Source organism: Planococcus citri, chromosome 2, assembly GCF_950023065.1.
Source record: "Planococcus citri chromosome 2, ihPlaCitr1.1, whole genome shotgun sequence".
Classification (NCBI taxonomy): Eukaryota; Metazoa; Arthropoda; class Insecta; order Hemiptera; family Pseudococcidae; genus Planococcus; species Planococcus citri.
In genome coordinates, this window is record NC_088678.1 from 64,550,118 (window position 1) to 64,573,792 (window position 23,675).

Consider the following 23,675-nt stretch of genomic DNA (forward strand, 5'->3'; position numbering starts at 1 on the left):
GAAGTAATTTTTGAGTGTTTGACCAATCACCAGCTCTGGTCATCTAGTGAAAAAATATGCGCTAATCAGCGAATGACCTCAAATATGCAGCAAATATGGCGCAGTTGACAGTTTTCAGCTATTTTTTCTTTTTTTTTGGTAAAATTATGCATTTTTATTTTTTGGTCGAAAATCGAAATATGCAAAAAAAAATAAATATGCGCTATAAACTTTTGCAGTTCCAGTTTTGCATAAATAAATGATGTTGAATTACACTTTAAGGTGGAGGCGGGGGCACAGAGTGGTCGAAATTCAAAATTATTGGGATATTGGGATTCTACGCAAAATTTTAGTGCATTTTGATTGGTCACACGGAAATATTCATAAAAAAGTTGTAGAACTACACTTCAGGGTGGAGGGAAGGGGGCACAGAAGGGTTGGAAATGTTGGAATTCAAAATTGATGGTATATTCGGATTCTACGCGAAATTTTAATACATTTTGGTAGGTCGCACGGGTACTTTGAGGGAAATAATGTCAAACTAAATTTTGGAGTGGGGGTAACCCCCAACGACTTCTCAGTTCTCAGCGCCATCATTCGTCATTGTGCAGGTATTTTTCAGCCGTTTTTTTTTCAGTTCGGTTGGAAATAATGTTGTCGAACTAATTTCACAAAAATCTTTCGGTACGCGCTCATACTTACAATTGCAGATATAGAACGGTTTCGTTTAACTGTCAAATTCGGTCAAAATGTCAAAAATCAAAAATGCATAAAAACTGCATTCAAAGTGCAATAAAATAAAATCCGTTTGTGCTAATGCCCAACAGAAAAAAACATATACTTATTTGGTATCTGGTGGTAGTATGTACCTTTCTGGACCACGTTTCATTTTTTTTGGTACCGACCAAGTTGAGAAATACACCCATTTGAGGCTCTAGCCCCTTATTGTGCAACTGTGCAAGTTGAAAAATAATATTAAAATCATGTGTTTCGGGTTTTCGGGGGTCCCTTCTACATTTTGCCGGATGATTTTTCATTTTTTTCGGTTAACAAAAAATTTTAGTAGGGTTAGGGTAACACTTTGGATTGTAGAAATGTAGACTAGATGAATTGGTGATGGGTGATGGGCTCAGATCAGAATTTCAAATTTCATTTTCATGAATCGCAAATCCAAATCCAAATTTGCAAACATGAATCATGATTGGTATAGCGAGAAAAATAAAATATCAAAAATATGCATTTACAAATTTACATTTTACTGATTTTACAATTACATTACATTTTACATTTAAAAAATTAAAAATCTTAGCCATTAGCCCTGCCCTAAATCCCTAATCTAATGATGATTATGATTTATGACGAATAAGGCTTTTGACGTATTGCGGGTTGCATAGGTTTGCCTGAACTTTATCGGTTTGGTGGGCATTCTTATCAGTGAGTATCAAAATTTCATATTTTGAGCAATTTTCACATGGTGTTTTTGAAATGTATAGCTTTTATTTAGTTTTTTCTTCAATTTTAAACACTGTTAAACCCTGTAATAGAAAAATATCCTCTCTTCGTCGAATTTTAAAGAAGTTGATAAAACGTCTTTGAACCTCGACAAAGAGGGGATCTTTTTCCATCACAGGATCCTAATTCCTGAGCGATTAGCGATTTTAATAGGGGTTCCCTGGTGGGGTAACCATGGGGGAACCCTAATTGGCCATGGCCGCCATGGGCCATGGCCTAGTACTAATTGGCGAAAACGCGAAAATGCGAAATAGAAATTTTAAAATAAAAATTTAAAACACCATCTTCGATATTATTTACACGATAAATACCGTAAATTACCATCGATCTTCGTCATCAAAACTTACGTAATTGCAAAGCCAAAAAGTTATCAATCTGTAAGATTTCGTCTGTGAAATTTTCATTCATTTTTAATGCAATCGCTGAATGAAACAGAAGTTCCTTCGTACCATTACTGGAAGGTGATTTGGCCGATTTATTTTTAGTTCTAGCCATCGAATTCGAATTATTTGGATTGCATGTACGTCTTCGAAGTTATCCTCCTTTTGAGAAATATTCAACATAAATTAAAGGTAAGCTGCATCGCTGACGAGCTTTCTTCGGTACATAATTTGCGGTTAAAATCTCGTATATTAATTAGCCATAAATGGTTTACGTTGCAGGTTTGGCAGTGTCTCGAAGGCATTACCATAACATTTGGATTTCTTGTATCATTCCTAGGGTATTGTCTCGCAAGTTGTACACATAACTGGAAAGGCGTTGCCGTTTATATGACGAGTCCTACTTTAATTGGTAAGTCGATATTGCATCATATATCACATCTACTAATTGTATAATCACTCCTGTCTTCAACTAGTAGTATACTTTTCCATCGATATCGACTTTATCTCCACATAATCTTTCCTCAAAGGCTCAAACTCTCCAATAGCAGTCTTCTTAATCTACATATATTCATTCCAGTCAATCGTTTTCGTACTTGAAGCAAACCAGCAGGATTAAAAGGGTGAATAAACTCGCACTAAATGGCCTTATTTACCTGTACGTACACTGATAAGAAACCTTGTCTAAGTGACAATTATTCTACCATGAAAACGTCCTTTTTCCCGATACCGGACTCGCTCGTGTCGTAATACTCGACATGATTTCACTAAAAAAATGAAATTTTCACCTTAATGTATTCCTTAGCATGATCGTCTACGTAGTTGAATGTTCTCTTTGAAAATATTCAACTTGACTGATTACGTTTTTTCGCGTACAATTGACGTAATGAGTCTACTTGTTTTCTCGTTTCGCTTTTCAAAAGCAACTCGAACAATTCTACTTTAATTTTTTACCATAGTTGTACCCAGCAAAAAGAACCAACTTCCTTAACTGTAGCAATAATTCGGTCATCGAATCGATACCAATGTATTTTAGATACCTCAATCACGTGTCATTCAAGTGAATACGTGATGAGAAATAATCTACGATGTTAATTCTCTCGTCTTATCTTCGAGTCGAGTGGTACCTGGCACTTCCACTTACTCCTGTTGAGAAGGATTCATTGGCAAGGATTTTCTCATGCGAAAATACGTACATACATACTATTGTAATTATTCATTCGATGAATGATGCGGTATTTCGCTTTCCGTTCGATAAGAAATTCATTAATGGGTGAAATAGGTGAAATAGTACGATTTTATCGCCGCTGATAAGCTTTTATTTATTGTAGAATTGTAGATTCGTATCTGATAATAGAGTTCAACGTGAAATTGATATACTGGCGAAATACGTATAGTAATGGAAAGTGGTATTAGATGCAGTATGTTCTTGATTAGTTTTCTGTTCAGCGTTCGTGTATTTGCCTTTTTCATTTCAATTCGGAACTTATTCGAATCAATTAAATTTTCAGAAATGATCCTTGATAAAGTGGATTAAATTTTTCAACCGTAATTAATTTTTTTATCTTAAAAAATTGATTTTGAAAATTTCATTATCGTTAAATTTGAAAATTTTAATGTGTTCAGTCGATTTCTTCTTCTATCGAAGTGTTCGATTAATGAATTTACTTATGTGTTGAGAAACTTTTTTTTAAAAGTTTCCTTGAAGGAAACTGTTAAAAAACTTTTTTTAAAAGTTTCCTTGGAGGAAAAAAAATGAAAAGATTTCTTCTCTTCAATTCTGCCAGTCTAGTCATGAATTTTCCAAAAAATTTAGAAGAAAATTTTTTAAAAAAAACTTCAGAAAAATTATGAAACAAGATCTTAACGAACCAGTTCTGCATTTTTGTCTACTAAAAATGGTCACATTTTGTTAACCTGAAATTGTTACTTCCTCACTAGACAATAATGGTTATTTTTTTCATCAAACATAGATCTTTTTAATTGAATTTTTTTTTAATTTTTTTTTTAGGAATTTATTATTGAGTAATTTTTTTGTTAATTTATTTTTATGGGAGGGGGGTGTCCCAGAAGAAAAGATCATGCAAAGTCGTGCATTTTGGTTTTGAAAATTGTTAGACAGCGTGTTTCGAAATTTTCTCCTTTTTTTCATTTTTCAAGTCTTCTTTGAAAATTGAAAAATGTTGACCTTTGCTACAAATTAGAATTGTCTTACAAAAATGTTGCTGTTTTGCTAAGATTTCTGAAGAAAACTTTGCCCCCTCCCATTTTTCAATCAAACTTTTAAGATTTTCCCTTTACTCTTCCCATTTTTTTTTCAGAATTTTGTATCTATTTTTTCAGTTTTTTTAAAAAAGAAAGATTGTACCCTGAAAGATGTTTGTCTTGAATGAATTTTGATCCAACATGTCACACACACTCCCGCCACCCCCTCCCTCCCAAAAATTGAGGCATTTGAAAAAATAGTCTGCAAAAAGTTCTGTTTGTGAGAGTGAAGCAGAAACTTTTGGGTTATTGGCTCATAGTGGCAATATTGATGCAATTTTCAGCTTCCAGCATCATCACTTTGGATAATTTTTCAATGCTAACGGCACTAAAAACTTTTATTTTGAAGGAACGATAGCAAAACCTTTTTTTAGTGGAATTTTGGTCTCCTCTGGCAGTTCAGCTGTCTTGAGCATGCTTCTAAAATCTGAACTCATTTGAGTGAAGCAATTTGAAATTTCGAGTGTTATGAAAGAGCCAGAGCTTTTGATACTAAGTATCGCTCCAAAGTTGTGCACTCAAATTTCGAGTTTTGAAAAATAGCAAAACTAAAAAATGAGAAAGAACCAGTGTTGTCATAACGTTATTCATAACGTAACGAAAAACGAAAAAACCGGAATTTTTTCCGTTATAATAACGAAACGATCGAAAACGAAATTTTCTGCGGAACAAACGTTAACGAAATTATAACGTTATGAAAAAATCTTCATGCCAATACGAAACGATAAATGAAAAAATTCCGTTAGTTTATTTTTTTTTCGCTTTTTTCAAGTAGAAAAAAACTGTTGAAAATTCAATAAAATCAACTTGATTGACAAAATGGCTGCTTCAATAATCGAAAATCTGTAAAATGTAAAATATACCAGTTTTTTAAAATAGGTAAAAAAAATATTTATAATATCAATTAAATTGCTCAAAATTGAAAAAAGTGGTGTTGCTGAAACCTCTCAAATTACCAAAAAATTGATTTTAAAAAATGATTGAAATTTGTTAAAAACTTGCTCACAAAATGACAAAAATGTACAAGAAAAGACTGAAAGAGCAAATTTGAAATGAAAATTATGCTGAAAATGCTGAAATTGGTAAAAGTAACCCCCTCCTCCCCAGATGGCTTCGTTTTTTTGCGTATTTCAACTTTTTTCAAGTGGGTTAGACACCAATTTGGGCAACCAAGGTACTATAACGAAAAACGAAACGAAATAACGAAATAACGGAAAAATGAAATGGTAAAATAACGATAAATGGAAAATATAACGTAACGAAATTATCTGTGTAACAAAATAACGGAAAAATAACGTAACGAAAAATTCCATCAAATCTGAAACGAAACGATATAACGTAACGAAAAAAAATAACGCTATGACCTCACTGTTCGCTGCGGCTTTAAAGCTCTCAAGATTCTGTTAATGTGTTCGAATATGTTGTCTTGAACTTGCAGTTGAAAGTTGTTTTCTTGTTCTTTTCAATTTTTTCATTTTTTTCCCCTTTACGAATGGATTTAGTTTTGGAAAAAAATTAGCTTGACCTGAAACCAGCACCAAATCGAAGTCAAACCTGAATCTTGTATTCTTGAACGTCAATATAATAGTTGAATTTTTCAGTTGAAAAAACCTTACTCTGCGTCTGCTACCCCAGTGAATTTGGTTTTCCTTCACACCTGAGCCTATTTCAATTCTTTTGACCAGTTCAATTTGCTAATTGGTGCGTGAGAATGCTACTTTTTGATTTCCTAAATTTTTCATTTGGAAAAAAAAAACGCTCTGCTACCAGGGTGAATTTTTTCTCCCTCCAGTCAGTGATTATATATATTTTTTTTTCATTGAAAAAATCCATGCTTTGATACCAGTTTATTGAAATTAATAAAATTTTGCTTTCCTCCGCCCAATGTCTGAAATGCATTGTTTCATTTGAAGAAACCAAGCTCTGCTACCATGGTAAATTTTCTTCCCTTCGCTTCTCCACCCTTCCACCCCTGCCATATATCATGAACAAATAATTGAGAACTGAGTCTTCTTTAATTCTGTTTGCTAGTCCTCCTTGCTCCTATCTGCTACCTTCATTCAGATTTCTCATTTTAAAAAATACATGCTTTGCTACCAATTACCAAGATTCAATTTTTCTTTAGATCTTTTCTCCAGTTGATGATGAAATCAATTTTTTCATTAGAAAAAGAAAAGCCACGCTCTGCTACCATGTCAGCTTTTACTTTTTTTTTTTTTTTGTTATTATTTTTCATCTGTTTATTGATTCTAATTCTAATTTTTCTACTTATATGAATTGAGTTGGTTTTAATCTTTAGCTGCAGACTTTTAACAATATTGATCAAAAAAAGCTTTTTATAATGTATTCCTAAACCAAATCTCAGAATGACTCAGTCTTATGACTCCTGAGGCAGTGACGTATGATTAGCTGATTTTTCATGTGAAAAAACAAAAACCACGCTCTGCTACCATGTTAGATTTTTTTCCAGACTGACTACGGACTTCAACTTTGTTTGAGTCTCCTAACCAGCTCTTCCAACTAGTAAAGTGAAATATCATGAAAACAACGAATCATGTGACATCACTCCCTCGACCTTATCTCTGTATTTCCCCCTCCTCTAACCTAGTTAGTAGTTACATTCTCCAACTTACTTATACAATAAAATTTGAACTATTTTCATGAAACTTGAGCTACAAGGGAGAGGACTATAGGTACATTATGGGTACATTATATTTATTCTAATATTCCACAAAGTTTCTACTTATGGTGTGCAAATCCTCCATAAGCGCACATTCTTGTCTCTTGTACACTGTATACTTTTAGTAATGTATGAGTTGAAAAAAAAGAGTGAAAGAGATATTGCTATTTTCTCTCTTGTTCTCATGGTTGGTAAGTTGCGTACCTGTTCGACTCGAACGAGGTTTCGCATCTTATCCTACAACTAGATCGTCGGAGTCGAAATATTAGTACATAGAAAGAGAGAGAGAGAAATAAAATACCACAATGTAATCAGAGTATATCGTATTTCGTATCGATTAAGAACGATCGATCGATCACGAACACAAGATACAGGATGATAGGAAGTGGTAATTTTTTTTTCAATGTTGCATCTTATCTAGCCTGTAATGTGGTCAATGCTGATCACATTTCGATTCGATGAACTTTATATGAGAACTATTTGATCCGGCGAACGTCTTCCTTCTTCGCCCTCGCACCTTTTTAGCCATAGAACTTTCTCCCTACAGTACAGTTTATGTACATAAGTACAATGTACTTTCATTCTGCTGCAGGGTTGTCTGCATTCTGTAGCATTTTTTGCGCGAGCTTTCGCATGGCAACACTGGCACGTGTAGTACGCGAAGGCGCGAAGGCGCGCAGACGACGACGTCGTCGTCGGCGGTTGCCAGGAGTGTAAAAGCGAGGTGGGGTCAGGGGTAGGGCGTCGGGTGAAATTGAAAATCCGTAACTTTCCGGGTCAGGCTTTTCAGCCCTGCGTAAAGCACCGAATTATAGGGTCGTCCATCTCTCTCGTTCTTCAACTCGTTCCCATAGTGGTATCCTTGTCTGGCGGTGTGGCGGTGTACTATTGAGCCGATACTCTATGCTGTGGTATCCATCCGCGTTCTAGTGTGCTTTTGGAAAAAAAAACACCACCACCGGAGGAGGTCGCAGAGTGAAAAAAGAAAAGAGAAAGATTTTTCTCCGCTGTGTTCGGTGTGCTGTGCGCTCGTCGTCGTCTGTCTTTTTGGTATCGCGGTTCGCGTCGTCGTTGCATCGACAATAAAATCGCGACAAAAGTGGCTAAGGTGCCCGTACGATTGTTGGTAATTTTTAAACAACCTTGTTGCGGTATTTTGATTTTCGATCCGTTTGGTAAATTGAAGCAGCCATTATTGAAGCCGAACGAAAAGCTCGTAGGCGCGGTTTTAAAAGCCGTCGTAGAAAACATATGGTGCTACGTGAAATACGTAAGTACACGTAATATTCCTCCTCCAGACGTATCGTACGAGTGAGCTCTTTTTTTTTGGCACAATAAGGTCTGTAGAATTGTGCATTTTCGGGGACCTATTCCAAGACGTGTCAGAGGGATGTGATTGGTAAATGCCACTATATAGGTATAGGTGAACCGTATCAAATGTTTTTTCGGTGTAGTCAAGGGCGCTCCGGTTATTGATTTATTAATGTTTTTTTAACCGTTTCTCTTGTCTGTTTCACTATCACCATTTGAAATACCTTACCTACTTTGTCGAGGTTACTGTGACAGAAAAAGCAAAGCTTCATTGATCCAAGTCGTATTTCACCAATCGAACTTACGAGTACTTACGCTTGTATTTACGTTAGCTCGAATACACAACTTGAAAACCTGTGTATTGAGCGAGTTTCGTTGATACTATTTAGCTCCGAAGAGGATTTTTTCTTCGATTACTTTGATTGTGAAGGAATTTGACTGGTATTTGGCTTCTAAAATCATTCTATCGAAGTGTATGAGAATGATATTCGTAATTTTTCCCTTGATGTTTCAATTGGTTTTTTTCTTCAGCTGTCCGGCTGCTCTGAGAATACCTATTAGGCCTACGTTTATATAATCGTTGAATATTGGAAAACATATGTACTTAGGTGTATTTCATTAGTGACCCTCTCAATATGGTGAATAAACTAACTAAAACGATAGAATATGTTTCAAGTTTCAAAAGCTAAAGTCTATAGTACTCAAAATCTGATGGTCAATTCTCAATATGTCGGAATGTTTACCTTCAATCTCCCTTGGAGCCTGTTTTATCATTAGAAGTAGGTGATTGAAAATGAAAATTGAATAGGTTCGAACTGGGGCTCTGAAGTCAGAATTTTGAAAATCATGTTGGTAAAGACGCACATATTCATTTCATGTGTGAGCTAAGGCGACCAACCACCCCCCCCCCCCATTTGAATGGCGAGTGAGAAAAGTCAAAATATCCTCTGAAAAAATCAATTGAACCGTCCAGATGGGAAGGGTTTTCTTTTCATTCATGAAAGATGATTAATGATCATTTTTTCTATAAAAGGCTCATTTTGTGTGAAATTTGAAAAACTCAACCATATTGGACGATTCTCTCTCAGTTTCATGAGAAAGCTGATTCCATGATGAAGCAATTTTATTTAATTATCACGAGGTCAGAATAGGATTTTGCCTTGATATACAGTCTCGAGTAAATCGAGAAAAGTCACCCTCCACCCCCATCCCCTAGAAATGTCAGGAAATTTGGCAATTTTTCATTCCAAAATCAGGCAGGATTGGGCGAACTGTTTTTGCAAATGAACTTTTTTTGAACTTTCTTACAAAAAAGAATGATCTGAGTTGAAAAGAGTTGTCCAACTCCAAACTCTCTGAAATAAATTGTGCAACCCTGAAATCAGGGAATTTAATACATCATTGATGATTCTGTCAGATTATACTGTTTTTAGAAGAATCCTTCAATTTTGACCCATGAGGAATTTGAAATGGGCTGACGAAGTGGGTTTAAACGCTCCCAATTTTTTTTTTTTAGAGAAGTCAACTTGGCAATAAAATGTTTGAGAATGAACAAAGCGTCGATTTTTCAAATTTTTGAACACTTCAGCCTCCCCCTTCTCTCTCCACTCCACACAATTAATTTCGGGAGCCTTGTAGGTATCTCCCTACTGCTTTCAAATTACATCCATGTTGAATTTTTAACTAAAAAAATTGTCGAATCAGGGGAATTTTCACCATTTTCAGGAATTTGGCCCTCGATGTGGTCAAATTTATTCTCTGAGGTTGTTTCCATTTCATGTATTTTTTGGGCGAGTCTCTGAATTAAACGAGAGATAGGTAGGAGTTGAATGCTTCAAAATTTTGAATATGAATGTTTCTTCCATTTTTGAGTTCTTTGTTATGGCATTGACTTTTTTTTAGCTCTAATTGTAAGACTAGATAAGAGGGTGGTTGTGTGTGCTTTAAATTAATTGATATAAAATACTATCATTTAGGGCATGAGTGTGAGTATCTAATTATGCCAAGAGCGAGCATTTTAGTTATTGCTTTGCGTAAAACAGGCAATAATTTTCTTGCTAGGTCGAAATTTTTCTCCTATCCAAGGCTTCAGGTGTTCATTTCCTTCTTGAAAAGTAAACTTAACCTGTTTGCCAGTATATTTACCAGGATTAAGGTCAGAAATGTCGGCAAAATGCTGTAGTCTGTCGAATCCTTGGATCACGTGTTGTATTGTAATCGATCCATTTTCAACTGCCATGTTTAGATCAGCTCGTAAATTTTCTTTGAAGGTACATTGAGCCAATCTTCGCTCTTCATAAATTTCTTGTTCAGTGATTGTATAATGAGTGTGAGACATATCTTCAGAAAATGTATCATATTCTCGTTCATCTACGACTAATGAGAATACTGTTAATGCACTTTGGAATTCATCGGGATGCATAAATTGGAATCGTGAATTATTTGCAGGGCTCGAGAGTCTTGAAAAGGGCTGAGAAAAGGGCAAATTGAATTTTTGGATGCCACATTAATCTTTTCAAAGCTAAAAAAATCAAAATGGTAACAAAGTGTTTGAAATGGAACTCAAATTTTAAGTCATTTCCAATCCCTCCCGCTCGTAAATTTTTTAGCCAGAAACTTGACAGATCTGACAAATTTTCGTCATTTTAAAAATATTTGTTCATTTTTTTCTGAGGTTCTTTTTCTAGTTTTTTTGTTTTGTTTTTGGGTTTCTCAGTTGAAGAAGCCAGTGCGACGCTGAAATGTCCAAAAATTGGCTGAAATATCAATTTTCAAAATTTTTAGGGCATTTTAACACTCCTCCCTTTTGGAAACCCCCTCCAATGAGCCCCCTCTGCAGTTCACAATCATTCTCTGTTGTTTGTTTTTCATGTATTTTGTGGTTTTGTGGTTTTTCGGTAGAAAAAGTCGGTGCGATGCCAAAATATCCAAAATAAATAATTGTTTACTGAGATATCAATTTTCAACATTTTAAAGACCCCCCCCCTTCCCCTTCAAACTGTCTTAAGATCCTGATACACCAAATATACTTGATTGGAGCACTTCGATTTTTTAGTCTAAATAATTTTGTGAAATAAAACGGTTCAACTGATTGTGATTTGCGAAGTAAAATTCCAAATTTCAGAATGAGAGAAACCTCAGGCCCAAACCGCCTCCCTTCTTCTTTTACCCTAGCTTTATGAGAAGCCTGCATAAGTTTGTGGATTAATTGACGAATTTCTCTACTGTAAGCGTTTAAAAAAATGTGTCCCCTCTTTCTTCGTTATTTTGTGTGTAATTGATATCTAAAGGATTTGGATCATTATTAGACAAACTGGTCAAGATCTCAAGAAGACCAGGCCAGTGAGAATTTCTCTGAAATATTGAACACCCTGTTGTAAGAAAGTAAATGTTCGAAGACCTCTTCTGAATATCTCCACGTTCAAGTTTATGGTCGCTTTTTTTTTTTTTTTTAGTAAAACCAGCCTCCAAAAAGAGGAGAAATTATTCAAAACTATAATTAAGGCCCTGAATCATTCTTCTGAAAATATGTTCTTGTCTGGGAGAAAAAAGTTACTTCAAAGTTGTGAATTTTTAGTAAATTTGGTCGCTGAATGAGCATAGTATTTAAATTCTTACTGTTCGTTTTGAGGGGGGGGGGGGAGGAGGTTCAAAAAATGTATCATATTTCGAGAAATTTTCATTCCAAAATTTTGAAATTGTAAAAATTCTGAAAATAATGGTCGTCTGTGGTTATTTTGAAGTTGAAAATAGCCCTTTCATTCTTCATTTAGGAAAATGATTCAGAAATGAAAGTTCGATGTAGGCTATGTACATGAAAAATTTCGATTTTATTGTTCCAGGATATAATAGTTGATATTTTTCAATGACATGTAGGTCACCAATTCGATGGATTTTGTGTGAAAATGACATTTTCATTGGCACGGAAATGATTAGGGATACGCTTGCTAAAAATAGTAGTTTCGTTAAAAATGTACCTGGTATAGGTAGTTAGGTACATACAATACATATTAGGTACACCGTACATATAATTATAGCCAGGACTATCTACATTTAATATCTTCATCTACAATAGCGTTGAAAGTTTTCATTCATTTTTCAAAGTAATGTTTGCGTAAGTGCAAATTACAAAACGAATTTTGTTCGGAGCAGAAGAGGAGATGAGGGGAGGGGGATGAATTTTTATCTCGCTGTTGTGATAATTTTTGGGGGTTTATGGTACCATTTCAGCATATTTTTCATGTCTTTGAATTTTTCAAAAGACCAATCGAGACATGCAAAAAATCGTAAAGTTGATCAATTTTTTGAACTGAATGATATTCTGAAAATTGAACGGTGGACCAGTAATTTTGAACTCTGACATTGGATTTGAAATCGAATGTTTCAAAATGGGATTCGATTTTCAATAATGGCATTTGCCATTACGTAGAGATTCGTATATATATTGGTATGTAGATTCTCGCATTACCTACGTCGCTAATAAAGGTCTCGATATTCATCCTGTTTATCTAAAAATAAATGCAAAGCTATAGAAGGCATCCGTATTGATTTTTCTCTCTCTCGCCTTCGACTCTTTCATAGTGTTTGCAACGTTGTTGGAAAGTTGACCGCAATGATTGGCTCGGTTATAGAGACCTTTTCCATTCCGAAATTTATACAAATGATACTGCCAGTAGTTCTTTTCTTCGGGAAAAGAATTTGAATAAAGGAAGGAAAGAAAGAAAAATATACCCGAAGAAAAAAAAGGATAGATAATTTCCAGGTCAGTAAAATGCTCCCGGGGTTAATACACTCGACGCAGCTTCGTAATATAAATATATGAAATGTGTAAAGGAGCCAGAAGGCGAAGGAAAAAAGATAATAAAATCGAAAAGTGTTTCTACTGCTTCGAAATGACGTCAGGGTGTCTGTTTCGAAATTTATTCGAAGCTCTTTAGTGTAGGCTGCTCGAGAAAGGATTCTGTGTTATGGAAGCTTATGATAGTAAAGTGCTGTTTCCTGAAATATCTTGGTTGTTGGTTCTTTTCCTTCCTTTTTCATTTCATTTTTTTTTTCTAGATTTTGATAGTGCTCAGTGCTGGGATGGGTTTTCTCATCAGTGGGCATTCCTCTGTTGTATTTTTTGTGGTGATTTGAATAAATGGACAATTTTGGTTGAAATTTTTCTGGAAATGGTAAACGAAATTGTACTGTACGAAATTTGCCAACTCGTATGAATGAAATTTTATAACGACCTCGCTAAAGGAATTCGATTCATGCAACTGAAAAAAAAAGTAAACTGATAAAAACGATAATTTCTTTAGGTCATTTTATAGTACATACTTTGAAACGAAAAGTGAAATGAGATAAGCGATGATAATTTTCCTCATCATCATCAATATACAACAGTACAACTTGTACCCACGTCGATTGTGTAAACTTTCGCTAAATTTATATGTACCATACCATCCTCCTCTCGGAGCTACCACCATGATATTTTTTTCAATACCATGCGGGAAATTCTCACTTCGTGTTGGTTTGAATATTGCGTTATGTTGTTTATAAACTCGATAATTTCAAACAATCGTGTCGTACGTTACACGTTTTGTAAAATGAAAAAGAGAGAAAAAAAAAAACGAATAACGCTTAAGAGTTGAGAAATTGGTAAAGCAAGCGACGAGTCGACGAACTGTGCTGCTTTTGTAGTATCTCCGTCTCTGTTTGGCTCATTTTGTAGTTATAAGTATCTCTCGTACACGATGCTGAATGCGAATAAGCCGAAACTATGTACACTTATAACGATTATTATCACGTTTGCTCGTTGTAGGAATTCGATTGATACTACTTAGGTACTCTTCTACGATCTGAGAACGAATTAATATTCCTTGTCCTATACTGTAATCGTTTAACTCCATTTGATACAATATACGTACTACCTACTTAAACTTATGCAGCTTATGTTACATACTTATAATTTTTTTAATCGTATGGTTTGGAATTTTTGAAAAGTAAATTCGTGTTTTTTTTGTTACAGAACCACTATTACTGTCCAGAAAAAATTGGAGTTTGCACGAGAGTGCGATATCATTTAGTTTACAAGCCGCAAGGTGTATGACTTCCTTTGGGTATCATTTTCCTGTTGTTTATAGGTTAGTATTGGTGTATTTTGGATTATTTACTAAATATTAGTGCGTGTAAAACAGAGGAATTGAGTCAGAAATTGATGGTATTGATTGAAAATTGATGTTTGGAAAATATATACGGGTCTTTTTGGAGTTGATTGTGCGCCAAGCTTAAAAAAAATGAGATTTTTTCACGAAATATGGTTAATTCGGCGACTATTACCACAATTACCTCGTAAAAATGGTAAATTACCGTAATGATCACAAAACTTGGTAAAATTACCATAATTACCGCGTAATTTTGAAAAATTACCGTAATTACCGCGTAATTTCAAGTAAACTGCTTTAATTACCGCACAATTTTCAAAAAAATTATAAATTACCATGCAGAGCATAATTTAAAAAAAAAAAAGAAAACCCTGTTTCAATTTGCAATTCCAGCAAAAAGGTAAGAATTTTTGGAAACTGGAATTTTAGGCAATTTAGACCAGAATAAACATTTTAAAATAATATACCTACCTAATTAGGTATAATTTTAGCAGATATATAACTTCTTATTGACAATTCTGACAAAACTTTTTGAAAATCAATTTGCCAATAAAGTAAGTCTTTGAGAATTTTGACAAAAAACAGGACTTTTCCACAATTTTGGCCAAAACAAGATTTTCTTGACAATTTTGGTCAAAACTAAAAACTGGACATTTTTTACTGTTTTGATCAACACTATTAGGACTATCTTGTTAGTTTCGAAAAAAAGTTACCTGTTTTGACAAGTTTGATGAAAAATCAAGACTCTCGTAACGATTTTGGTGAAAAACGACTCTTGAAAAATTTGGCAAAAGCAGGACTTCTTTTTTGAGAATTTTGGCAAAAACAGGACTTTTCGTTAAAAAAAACGAGACTCTTGAAAATTCTGGTAAAAACCAAGAATTTTTGACGGTTTACCCAAAACAAGACTGTCTTGACAATTTTGGAAAGTTCGGGATTTTTACTGATAATTTTGATTTTGACATTTAAAAAAAAAACAAAACAGTACTTTTCGAGCAATTTTGACCAACTTTTATAGACCTGTCTCGTCAATTTTGCAAAAACATGATTTTTTAACAATTTTGGCAAGAAAACTGGACTTTTTTGGCCAAAAACAAGACTCTTGAAAGTTTTGGCAGGAAGCAAAAAACAAGGCTTTCTTGACAAATTCTGCAAAACTCAGGACTTTTTTTTTACAATTTTGACTAAAAAAAAAACTTATCATTTTGGCGTGGCTGAAACAAGATTTTTTGACAATTTTAGAAAAATGAAGACTTTTTTAATAACTTTGAAACGCTGTTCTTTTTGACGTTTTTGGCAGAAAAACAAGACGTTTAATCACAATTTCAACATGTAATAGGACCTATTTTTTTGGGAATTAGGCACAAGAAAGCAGGATTTCTTGAACAGTTTTAGCAAAAACAGACCTTCTTGACAGTTATTTTGACGAAAACGAACACTCTTGAGAAATTTGTTAAAAGCAGAAGCGTTTTTTTGACAATTGTTACTAAAAAAAAAAGGAAATTTCTCATCAATTTTAAAGTTTTTGACAATTTTGGCAAAACAGCTGTTGGTGTGTTTTTGAGAATTTTGGTTTGGAGAACACGTGACTTTCTTGAACAATTTTTGGCACAAAGCAGGATTTTTTTCGAACAGAACCATCTTGTGAATTTTGGCAAAATCCGGACTTTTTCTGACAATTTTTTGCCATGAACAAAACTTTGACAATTTTTACAAAAACTCCGGATTTTTTTTTGGATAATTTTGGAATAAAATAGGCCTTATCCCAATTTTTGCCGAAAAAGAATTTTTTAAAATAACAATGGGAAAAAAGCAAGATTTTTTTGAAACTCTTGGCAAAAGCAGACTTTATTCCACAATTTTGACCAAAAAAAAAAAACAAAGCTTTTTTCAACATCTAATGTCAAAAAACAAAATTTTTTTGACAATTTTGGCAAAAAACAAAATTTAAAAAAAAATTTGCAAAAGCAGGACTTTATTCCAAATGTTGACAAAAAAAAATCAATTACCTACTATGGCAAAAAACAAGATTTTTTGACAATTTTGGCAAAAGCAGGACTTTATTTTACAGTTTTGACAAAAAAACAAAAATTAAAACAACTTTGGCAAAAAACAAAATTAAAAAAAAAATTTGCAAAAGCAGGACTTTATTCCAAATTTTGACAAAAAAAAATCAACTACTAATATGGCAAAAAACAAGATTTTTTGACAATTTTGGCAAAAGCAGGACTTTATTTCACAGTTTTGACAGAAAAAACAAACCTTTTTTTCAACAACTATGGCAAAAAAAAAGGAGATTTTTTTTGAAAATTTTTGCAAAAGCAGGACTTATTCCAAATTTTAACAAAAAAATAAACTTTTCAAACAACTATAGCAAAAAACAAAATTTTTTTTGAAAATTTTTGCAAAAGCAGGACTTTATTCCACAGTTTTGACAAAAAAACAAAATTTGAAACATTTTTGCAAAAAACATAATTTTTAAAAAAAATTTTGCAAAAGCAGGAATTTATTCCAAATTTTGTAAAAAAAAAAAAAAGGTTTTCAACTACCTATGTAGATATGACAAAAAATAAGATTTTTTGACAATTTTGGCAGAAACAAGACTTCTCTGAGAATATCTGCAAAAGCAGGCCTTCATTGATGAGTTTCAGTCTTCACACTAAACCGACCTTTCTTGACAACTTTGGCAAAGAAAACAACTTTTTTGACCAATTTTTCAAAAATGCAATAAATTTTTCAGAATTTTGACATGAAACCGGACTTTTTTTCACAGGACTATCTTGTCATTTTAAGCAAAACCAGTACTTTTTGATAAATTTGGTCAAAAATAGGATATCAAAAGCATAAATTTTAATAAATTTATCTATTAAGTTTACCTCAAATAAATAATAATTATTTGTATAAAATTTTTAGGGTCTTTTTGTCTTTTTAAATTAATTTAGCTTTTCAACTAAAATATGATTGATTATTTTGGCAAAAAAAAAACATGACTCTTTTGACCTGAAAGCAGGACTTCTTGAAAATTTTGGCTCAAAGCAGGACTTTTTTCACGATGTTGACGGAAATGGAACTTTTGACTTGTAGGTGATTAGGTATGAATAAAAACTTTTTGACAATTTTAGCCAAAAACATTGTACAAATGTCTTCGTTGACCATTTTTCTACAAAAAATTTCCAAGAAAATACGATTATGTTGATTCTGGGGGGGGGGGGAAGGGGGAGGGGGCATACATTTTTTTTTGAAAAATTAAGTGTGCAAAAATATGGATGATTTTTGTAAATAACTCCTCAATTACCGTAATGACCGTGTAAATTAGGAAATTACGGTAAAGTAGTGGTAAAATTGATGGTAATTTACCTAATCTTACAAAAAAATTAACGTATTGAATTTTTTTTTCTGTTTTAAATGGTATGAAAATTGATAAGTGATAAATTCTTTTTATAAATCACTCATCCATTACCATAATGACCGCGTAATTACGGTAAATTACCGCAAAATTCTTGGTAATTTTGTAAATTCCTCGTTTTTGCGGTTTATTTTAACGTGTAAGTTATTTTCGTTCGTATGTAGGTATTATTCGCGATTAATAATCCCCAGTTTTCGGCGTATTTATATCTCATTACGAGTAATTAACGTCCGAACGATCGGATTAATCTTCAACATTGACCCATTTCGCGTGTGTACGGCACATTAAAACGGAATATTATTATAATGTAGTATGTGTTTGGTTATAATAGTACGAAATGGAAGAGGAAACATGAAATTAACGCCGCTCGTCTCGTTATGTGTGGAGTATAAATTTACGGTCGTCATCGACGATCAGAGCACGATTACTGTATATGAACGCGATATTATGTACATATAAAGGATGTAATTTTGGCCAGAGTGAGAGAAGAGCGAGAGAGCGAAAGAGACAACTACACCAACGACTTGATTATAGAAGCGCAGAAATTGTAACATTGTTTTGTCTCGAGTTAGACAATGACGGAAAACTTTGCACGGGTTTTTTCAAAAATACTCGTACTCCTCGACAATTTTAATTTAATGGCGATACGACGACGCCAACTTGACTTAATTACTTTGATAAGAAAAAAGAAGACGGTGTGTGTTTATTTGAATATGTATAGTACTTCGTTATTGTCTGCGATTTGCTCGATGACTCGATATTTTTAATTTAAAAAATTTTTTTTCGTGCCCTCAGGACTTCAAAATTTTCCAGTACCCGACATAGAAAATCTCAGCCGTTTAGGGAAACGTGAAGAAGTAGAGCAGTTTAATTTCACCAATTTTTATGAGTTAAATAAGGAAAAACAATCTTCGACTATCGTTCTTTCTCGCGGCGCTTGGAATTTTTCAAGATAGGCAACAATCATGGGAAGTCTAAACGTGAACCGACATGTCAGCGATGCTTTCTACCGCTACAAGATGCCAAGGCTTATTGCAAAAGTCGAAGGAAAAGGGAACGGCATTAAAACCGTCATCGTTAATATGATCGAGGTTGCCAAAGCTATCGGACGTCCGCCAACGTGTAAGTAAATTTACTCTCGAGAGAGAGAGATTTCGGATACCTTCGTTATCATGGAGACGAAGGATTCTGAGGATTATTTTGATATGTAATTTTCATTCTCGTTTTGCAGATCCCACGAAATACTTCGGCTGCGAACTCGGAGCTCAAACGCAATTCGATTTCAAGCACGATCGTTTTATAGTAAACGGTTCGCACGAGGCGAGTAAATTGCAAGATCTGCTGGACGGATTCATTCGCAAATTTGTACTATGCCCGGATTGCGATAATCCCGAAACGGATCTTATTGTCAGCGCTAAAAAGCAAACCATCAACGTCGGATGCAAGGCTTGCGGACATCACGGCCTTTTGGAATATAACCATAAATTGAACACGTTTATTTTGAAAAATCCTCCAAGTAAGTCTACACGACAATTTTCCGGCACCTTTAGATGACGACTCGAGCTAATTCAACGTTGTTTTTTTTTCTTTCGTACGTAGACTTAAATCCGGCAGCTCAAGGATCTTCATTGACGGAAGGTAAACGCGCCAAGCGTTCGAAAAAGCAAAACGACTCGGTGAACGGAGACCGCTCGAATTCTCCAAACGGCGATGAGGAAGGTGATCTCATTGTACAAGCTCCTGAGAAAAAACCTGACCATAACGAGGTATTTTTAAAACATCGAACAAGATTTCCTTATTTTTACACGTTTAGTTCTCTCGATTTAACGCAAATTCTTCTTCGTGATTTTCGAAGGACGACGATTGGGCTTTGGATGTATCCGAAGAAGCGGTCAAGACTAGACGTCAAGGACTCACCGACGGCGTCAAAGGATTGACCATCACTGAAGATTTGGAGAAATCTGAAAAGGAAAGGGTTGATATCTTTTACGCCAAGGTCAAGGCTGATCGGGATGCTGGAACGTTAAACGCGAAGGAAACCGTCGCCGAAGCCGATCGTTTGGAAATCAAGCAAAAAGCTCCGCTCATTTTGGCCGAATTGTTGTTCGACGAAAAGATCCATGTTCAGGTGAGCTCCAGTGTACGATTAGTGGAATTCCGAGTCCTCTAATTTCGCCTTGTGAAGGTCACCTTTGTGAGTGAGTGGGGGGGGGGGCGGTATTTGAAAATTTGGATGAAACGTAAAGGTTTCAAAAGAGGAAAAATGGGAACTCCCAAAATCAGCGAGGAAAATTTGAAAACCTCAAAATTGAACTTTTTGAATGAAGGTCCAACTTTTCTATTGTTTAAAGATGCTATTTGAAAGTTTGAAAAAAATTGGCTGAAAAGATCCAGTTTACCCTTTTTTTTTTCAACTAGCAAATTTACATAAAAATTAGAATTTTACCTCCCTAGAGTAATGAAGAGTACCTGATTATGATCTTGATTTTTAAAAAAAAAATCAATTTTAATGTAACAAAGTACGAAACAATTGAAAATGTCAGGATGAGGCTTGTCGTTTTTGGATTATTGTGAGTGCTGCCGTAGAATATACTTTCATTTATTGAAAAATACCCCTTCAGTGCTCCTCCAACCCGCTCATTTTGAACAAAATGTCGATTCTGGCCAACTCCAGATTGTACATTGTGCCAGATTGAAATTTGAGAAAAAAATGACCTCATTACTGGAAACTTCAGCGGCAGAAAGAAATGGATTCGTCGTGGAATTATACCTGCCCTCTCATTTGATGCATTTTGGCATTTTTTTTTTTGATAATTTTTGAAATATTGACGAAGAGGGACTGAGGAAATTTAATGAAATTTCAAACAGTCGAAAAAAGTATTGTGGGTTTCGAAATGAGGGATTTTAATGGCGCAGATTTCGATTTAACTAGAATTGAACCCACTGGAAGGAAACTTGAGACCCAAATTTTGAAAAATGCAATATATCGAATTTTTGATTTTCAAATGCGGAGATTACGATTCTGAAACCTGAGCCCAACTGCCCAACATCATAGTTGAGTTACTAGAACCGGGAAGTAGGGGACTCGAAATCAAAATTTTGGAAAATTCAATGTGAATGTTGACTGTTGAGTTACAGGTTTCTAAGGCTCTGATTCTTATTTTAAAATTCATTCACCTCTCGAATCAGAAATAATTCTCTTTGTAAGGGGGAAGGGGAGGGGTTCTGAGCATTCAAAATTTTGAAAATTTAAAAATGGGTGTCAAGTTATGAGTTTTTGAAGACGCTGATTCCAATCCCGAAATTTGTTTTATCTCAAAATCAAAAGTATGAATTTGAGAGGGGGCAGAGTCCTAGGGTTTCCAACAGTCCTTCCGATCCAGAAGGTTAGGAAAAGTTTGTTTTTTTGCCTATATGCCTTTCTGTTCAAAAAAGTCAGGAAAAGTCTTGCTTTTTTTTCCAAATTTTCAAATAATTCTGTCATTTAATCACAATCAAAGTGAAAAATGAAAACTCTATTTTTCAGAACCTCTCATTTTTTCAACATCAAAATAATTAAGTATAAGTATATAGCAAAAAATGAAATATTTTGTCAATATGAAAATCAATTGATCATTTCCATTGTTTGATGTATTTTCTTGATTATTTTATTATTTTTTTCAGAATTTAAAATTTTTGAAGTTTTTTTTTGGCAATTTTGCCAAAATGGAGGGGGGGAGGAGTATCAGTACATTTTCAATTTTAAAAATGACCTTAGAAAAGCTCCTTTCAAGGTCCTTCTTTTTAATTTTCAGATTTTGTTAGACACCTTGAAGTCCAAAATTTTGAAAATTATAATCAATTTTGATCTTGAGACGATTGGGAGGGGAGGGGGAAGGTTCAAACGAATTTCTGAATCTGAATCAGTGCTTCTAAAAAAACGTTTGCATTTCGATAACTATTTTGGATTTTTTGAAATTTTAGGCCTCAAATCAGTTCAGTTTTGGTTCTGGGGTCAGATGGGTTTCAGAATCAAATTCAAAGCTCTTGAAAATCTATAATTATTTCAATATGTACTTTTATTACTTTTTTTTGAGAATTTGCAATTTTTTTCATGGATTTTAGACTTGAGTACTCGGTGTCTTCCTTCATCCAACCAATTTTGAAAAAATTGAAGATATTAAGGTGGCACATCAATTGATATTAATTTTATCTGGCTGAATTCGAATATCAACTTGTTTTTCTGATGGTCAAAATATTGCAACGGAATTTAAAATGGCATTAGGTGTTTCGTTGTTGAATTTTTGAGGAGGCTGAGTTCGTTGAAAATTCACTAATTTCTCGAATACGACCCCTCCGTGCCCCTCCAACCGCCAAATTTTGAATTAAAACGAGTGACTGAGAGATTAAATTCGAAAAATAAATATGTATTCGAACTCAGCATAATCGAATTAATGATAATCGAAATGGCATAGCATATTTTCATTCTTTATACAATTTTATTTTGAAATTGGGGTGGCTGGAGGGGTACTAAGTGGTCGTATTCCAAAAATATGTAGAAATTCGAATTTTTTTACCCTTGAAAACCTCACAAACGTCTTGTAAAGTGTCATCCCCCCCCCCCCCGGTTGATCAGTGCTTATGTTTCAGGGAAAATTTGAATTTTTAAAATTAATTTACAATGTACGTTATTTATTTTTTAGATTAAGAAACATCGTAACTTGTTGCTGTATTTCACCCACGATGATGAAAAAGCTCAGAAGTATTTATTGGGAGGTATCGAGCAAGTTATTAATCTGCACAAAGAAACGCTGTTACCAAAGACTTCTCCCATCTTGAAGGTACTTACGATATAGATTCAGTTTTCACAGTGTATTTTACTCAACTACTTACAATTTCAAAAAAGAACCCATAAAAACTGGTAAAAATCGGACTTCGTAATTTTTTCCCCCAGCTATTCTACGACGCTGATATCTTGGAAGAGAAAGTGCTGCTGGATTGGGCTAGTAAGGTCAGAAAGAAGTATGTGTCCGCCGAAGTTGGCCAGGAGATTCACAAAGCCGCCGAACCGTTTATTAAATGGCTTAAAGAAGCCGAAGAGGAAGAAGAGTCGGACGAAGATAGCGAAGATGATGTAGAAGTGAGTATTTTTTTCTATTTTTATTTTATATCTAAATTCGAAGTGATCTAATTCACGTTGATTTGATTGCCCAGATTGAGTATAACGACAGACCGAATGCTACTACTTTGAAAGCACAACCGGCAATATCGAAAAACAACGCGAGCAAAGCTGACGTCCAAGATGATAGCGAAGATGATGTCGATATAGATGCTATTTAAGATACAATACCTTTACGTTTCCATTATTTTTCTTTTCCTTAAGCAGGTCCTTTCTCCCTCTATCTACATTTTTTTTCTCTCTTAGCAATCCACACAAAATTAGGTCCTATTTTTTTTACATACCTTTAATTTTCCGTTGGAATTGTTTTTTTTTCAGTGTAAAATTAAGATTAACTCGCGTATTTATAGATTTCCGTGTATCCACTTTAAATAGTGTGTTTATTATTTTTATTTTTTCGCAGGTTTTACATGGGAAATGACAACACGAAAATTATTCAATTTATTGTAGTCCTCCTTTCCTTTCTATATTTCCTTTTTTTTTCAATTCTGTCTGTAATTTTTTTCTCTCTTTTTTTAGACGTAATATTAAGCGTATCTCTGATGTTTAATGGGGTTTGTCATCTTTAAATAAATTGCTTTCAAATTAATATGATGTTTTTTTTACAATGGAAGGTGTAGTTTTTATGGAATTATTTTGTCCTGATTCTTTTAATTTATGATCATATAATTCATAACTATAGGTAATTACAACATACCAAGTAAAAAAGTTTAGATAAAATTATACCAGTGATCATTCATCTTTAGTAGAAATAAGATCTCCAAATTCAAAGGGTGTAATTAATATCCTGAGAGCTTCTTGGGTGGTTTCATCAGCTGGTATTTTCATAAGTTGC

The 23,675-nt window shown here is 34.1% G+C and overlaps 1 protein-coding gene across 2 annotated transcripts; it reads left to right on the forward strand.

The window, feature by feature from the left end:
* Positions 1–1,904: 1,904 nt before the first annotated feature.
* On the forward strand, positions 1,905–23,429 carry LOC135837031 (eukaryotic translation initiation factor 5-like). 2 transcript variants are annotated; one of them, XM_065352162.1, is made up of 10 exons: positions 1,905–2,063; positions 2,154–2,283; positions 14,141–14,255; positions 18,478–18,804; positions 18,914–19,198; positions 19,282–19,448; positions 19,538–19,810; positions 22,365–22,502; positions 22,616–22,801; positions 22,876–23,429. In XM_065352162.1, exons 4-10 carry the CDS (start codon positions 18,648–18,650, stop codon positions 22,999–23,001), a joined length of 1,332 nt encoding a protein of 443 aa, XP_065208234.1. In that variant the 5' UTR covers positions 1,905–2,063; positions 2,154–2,283; positions 14,141–14,255; positions 18,478–18,647; the 3' UTR covers positions 23,002–23,429. The 2 variants fall into 2 exon arrangements, with proteins under 2 accessions (XP_065208234.1, XP_065208235.1); XM_065352163.1 differs by lacking the exons at positions 1,905–2,063; positions 2,154–2,283 and adding an exon at positions 7,623–8,086.
* Positions 23,430–23,675: the final 246 nt, after the last annotated feature.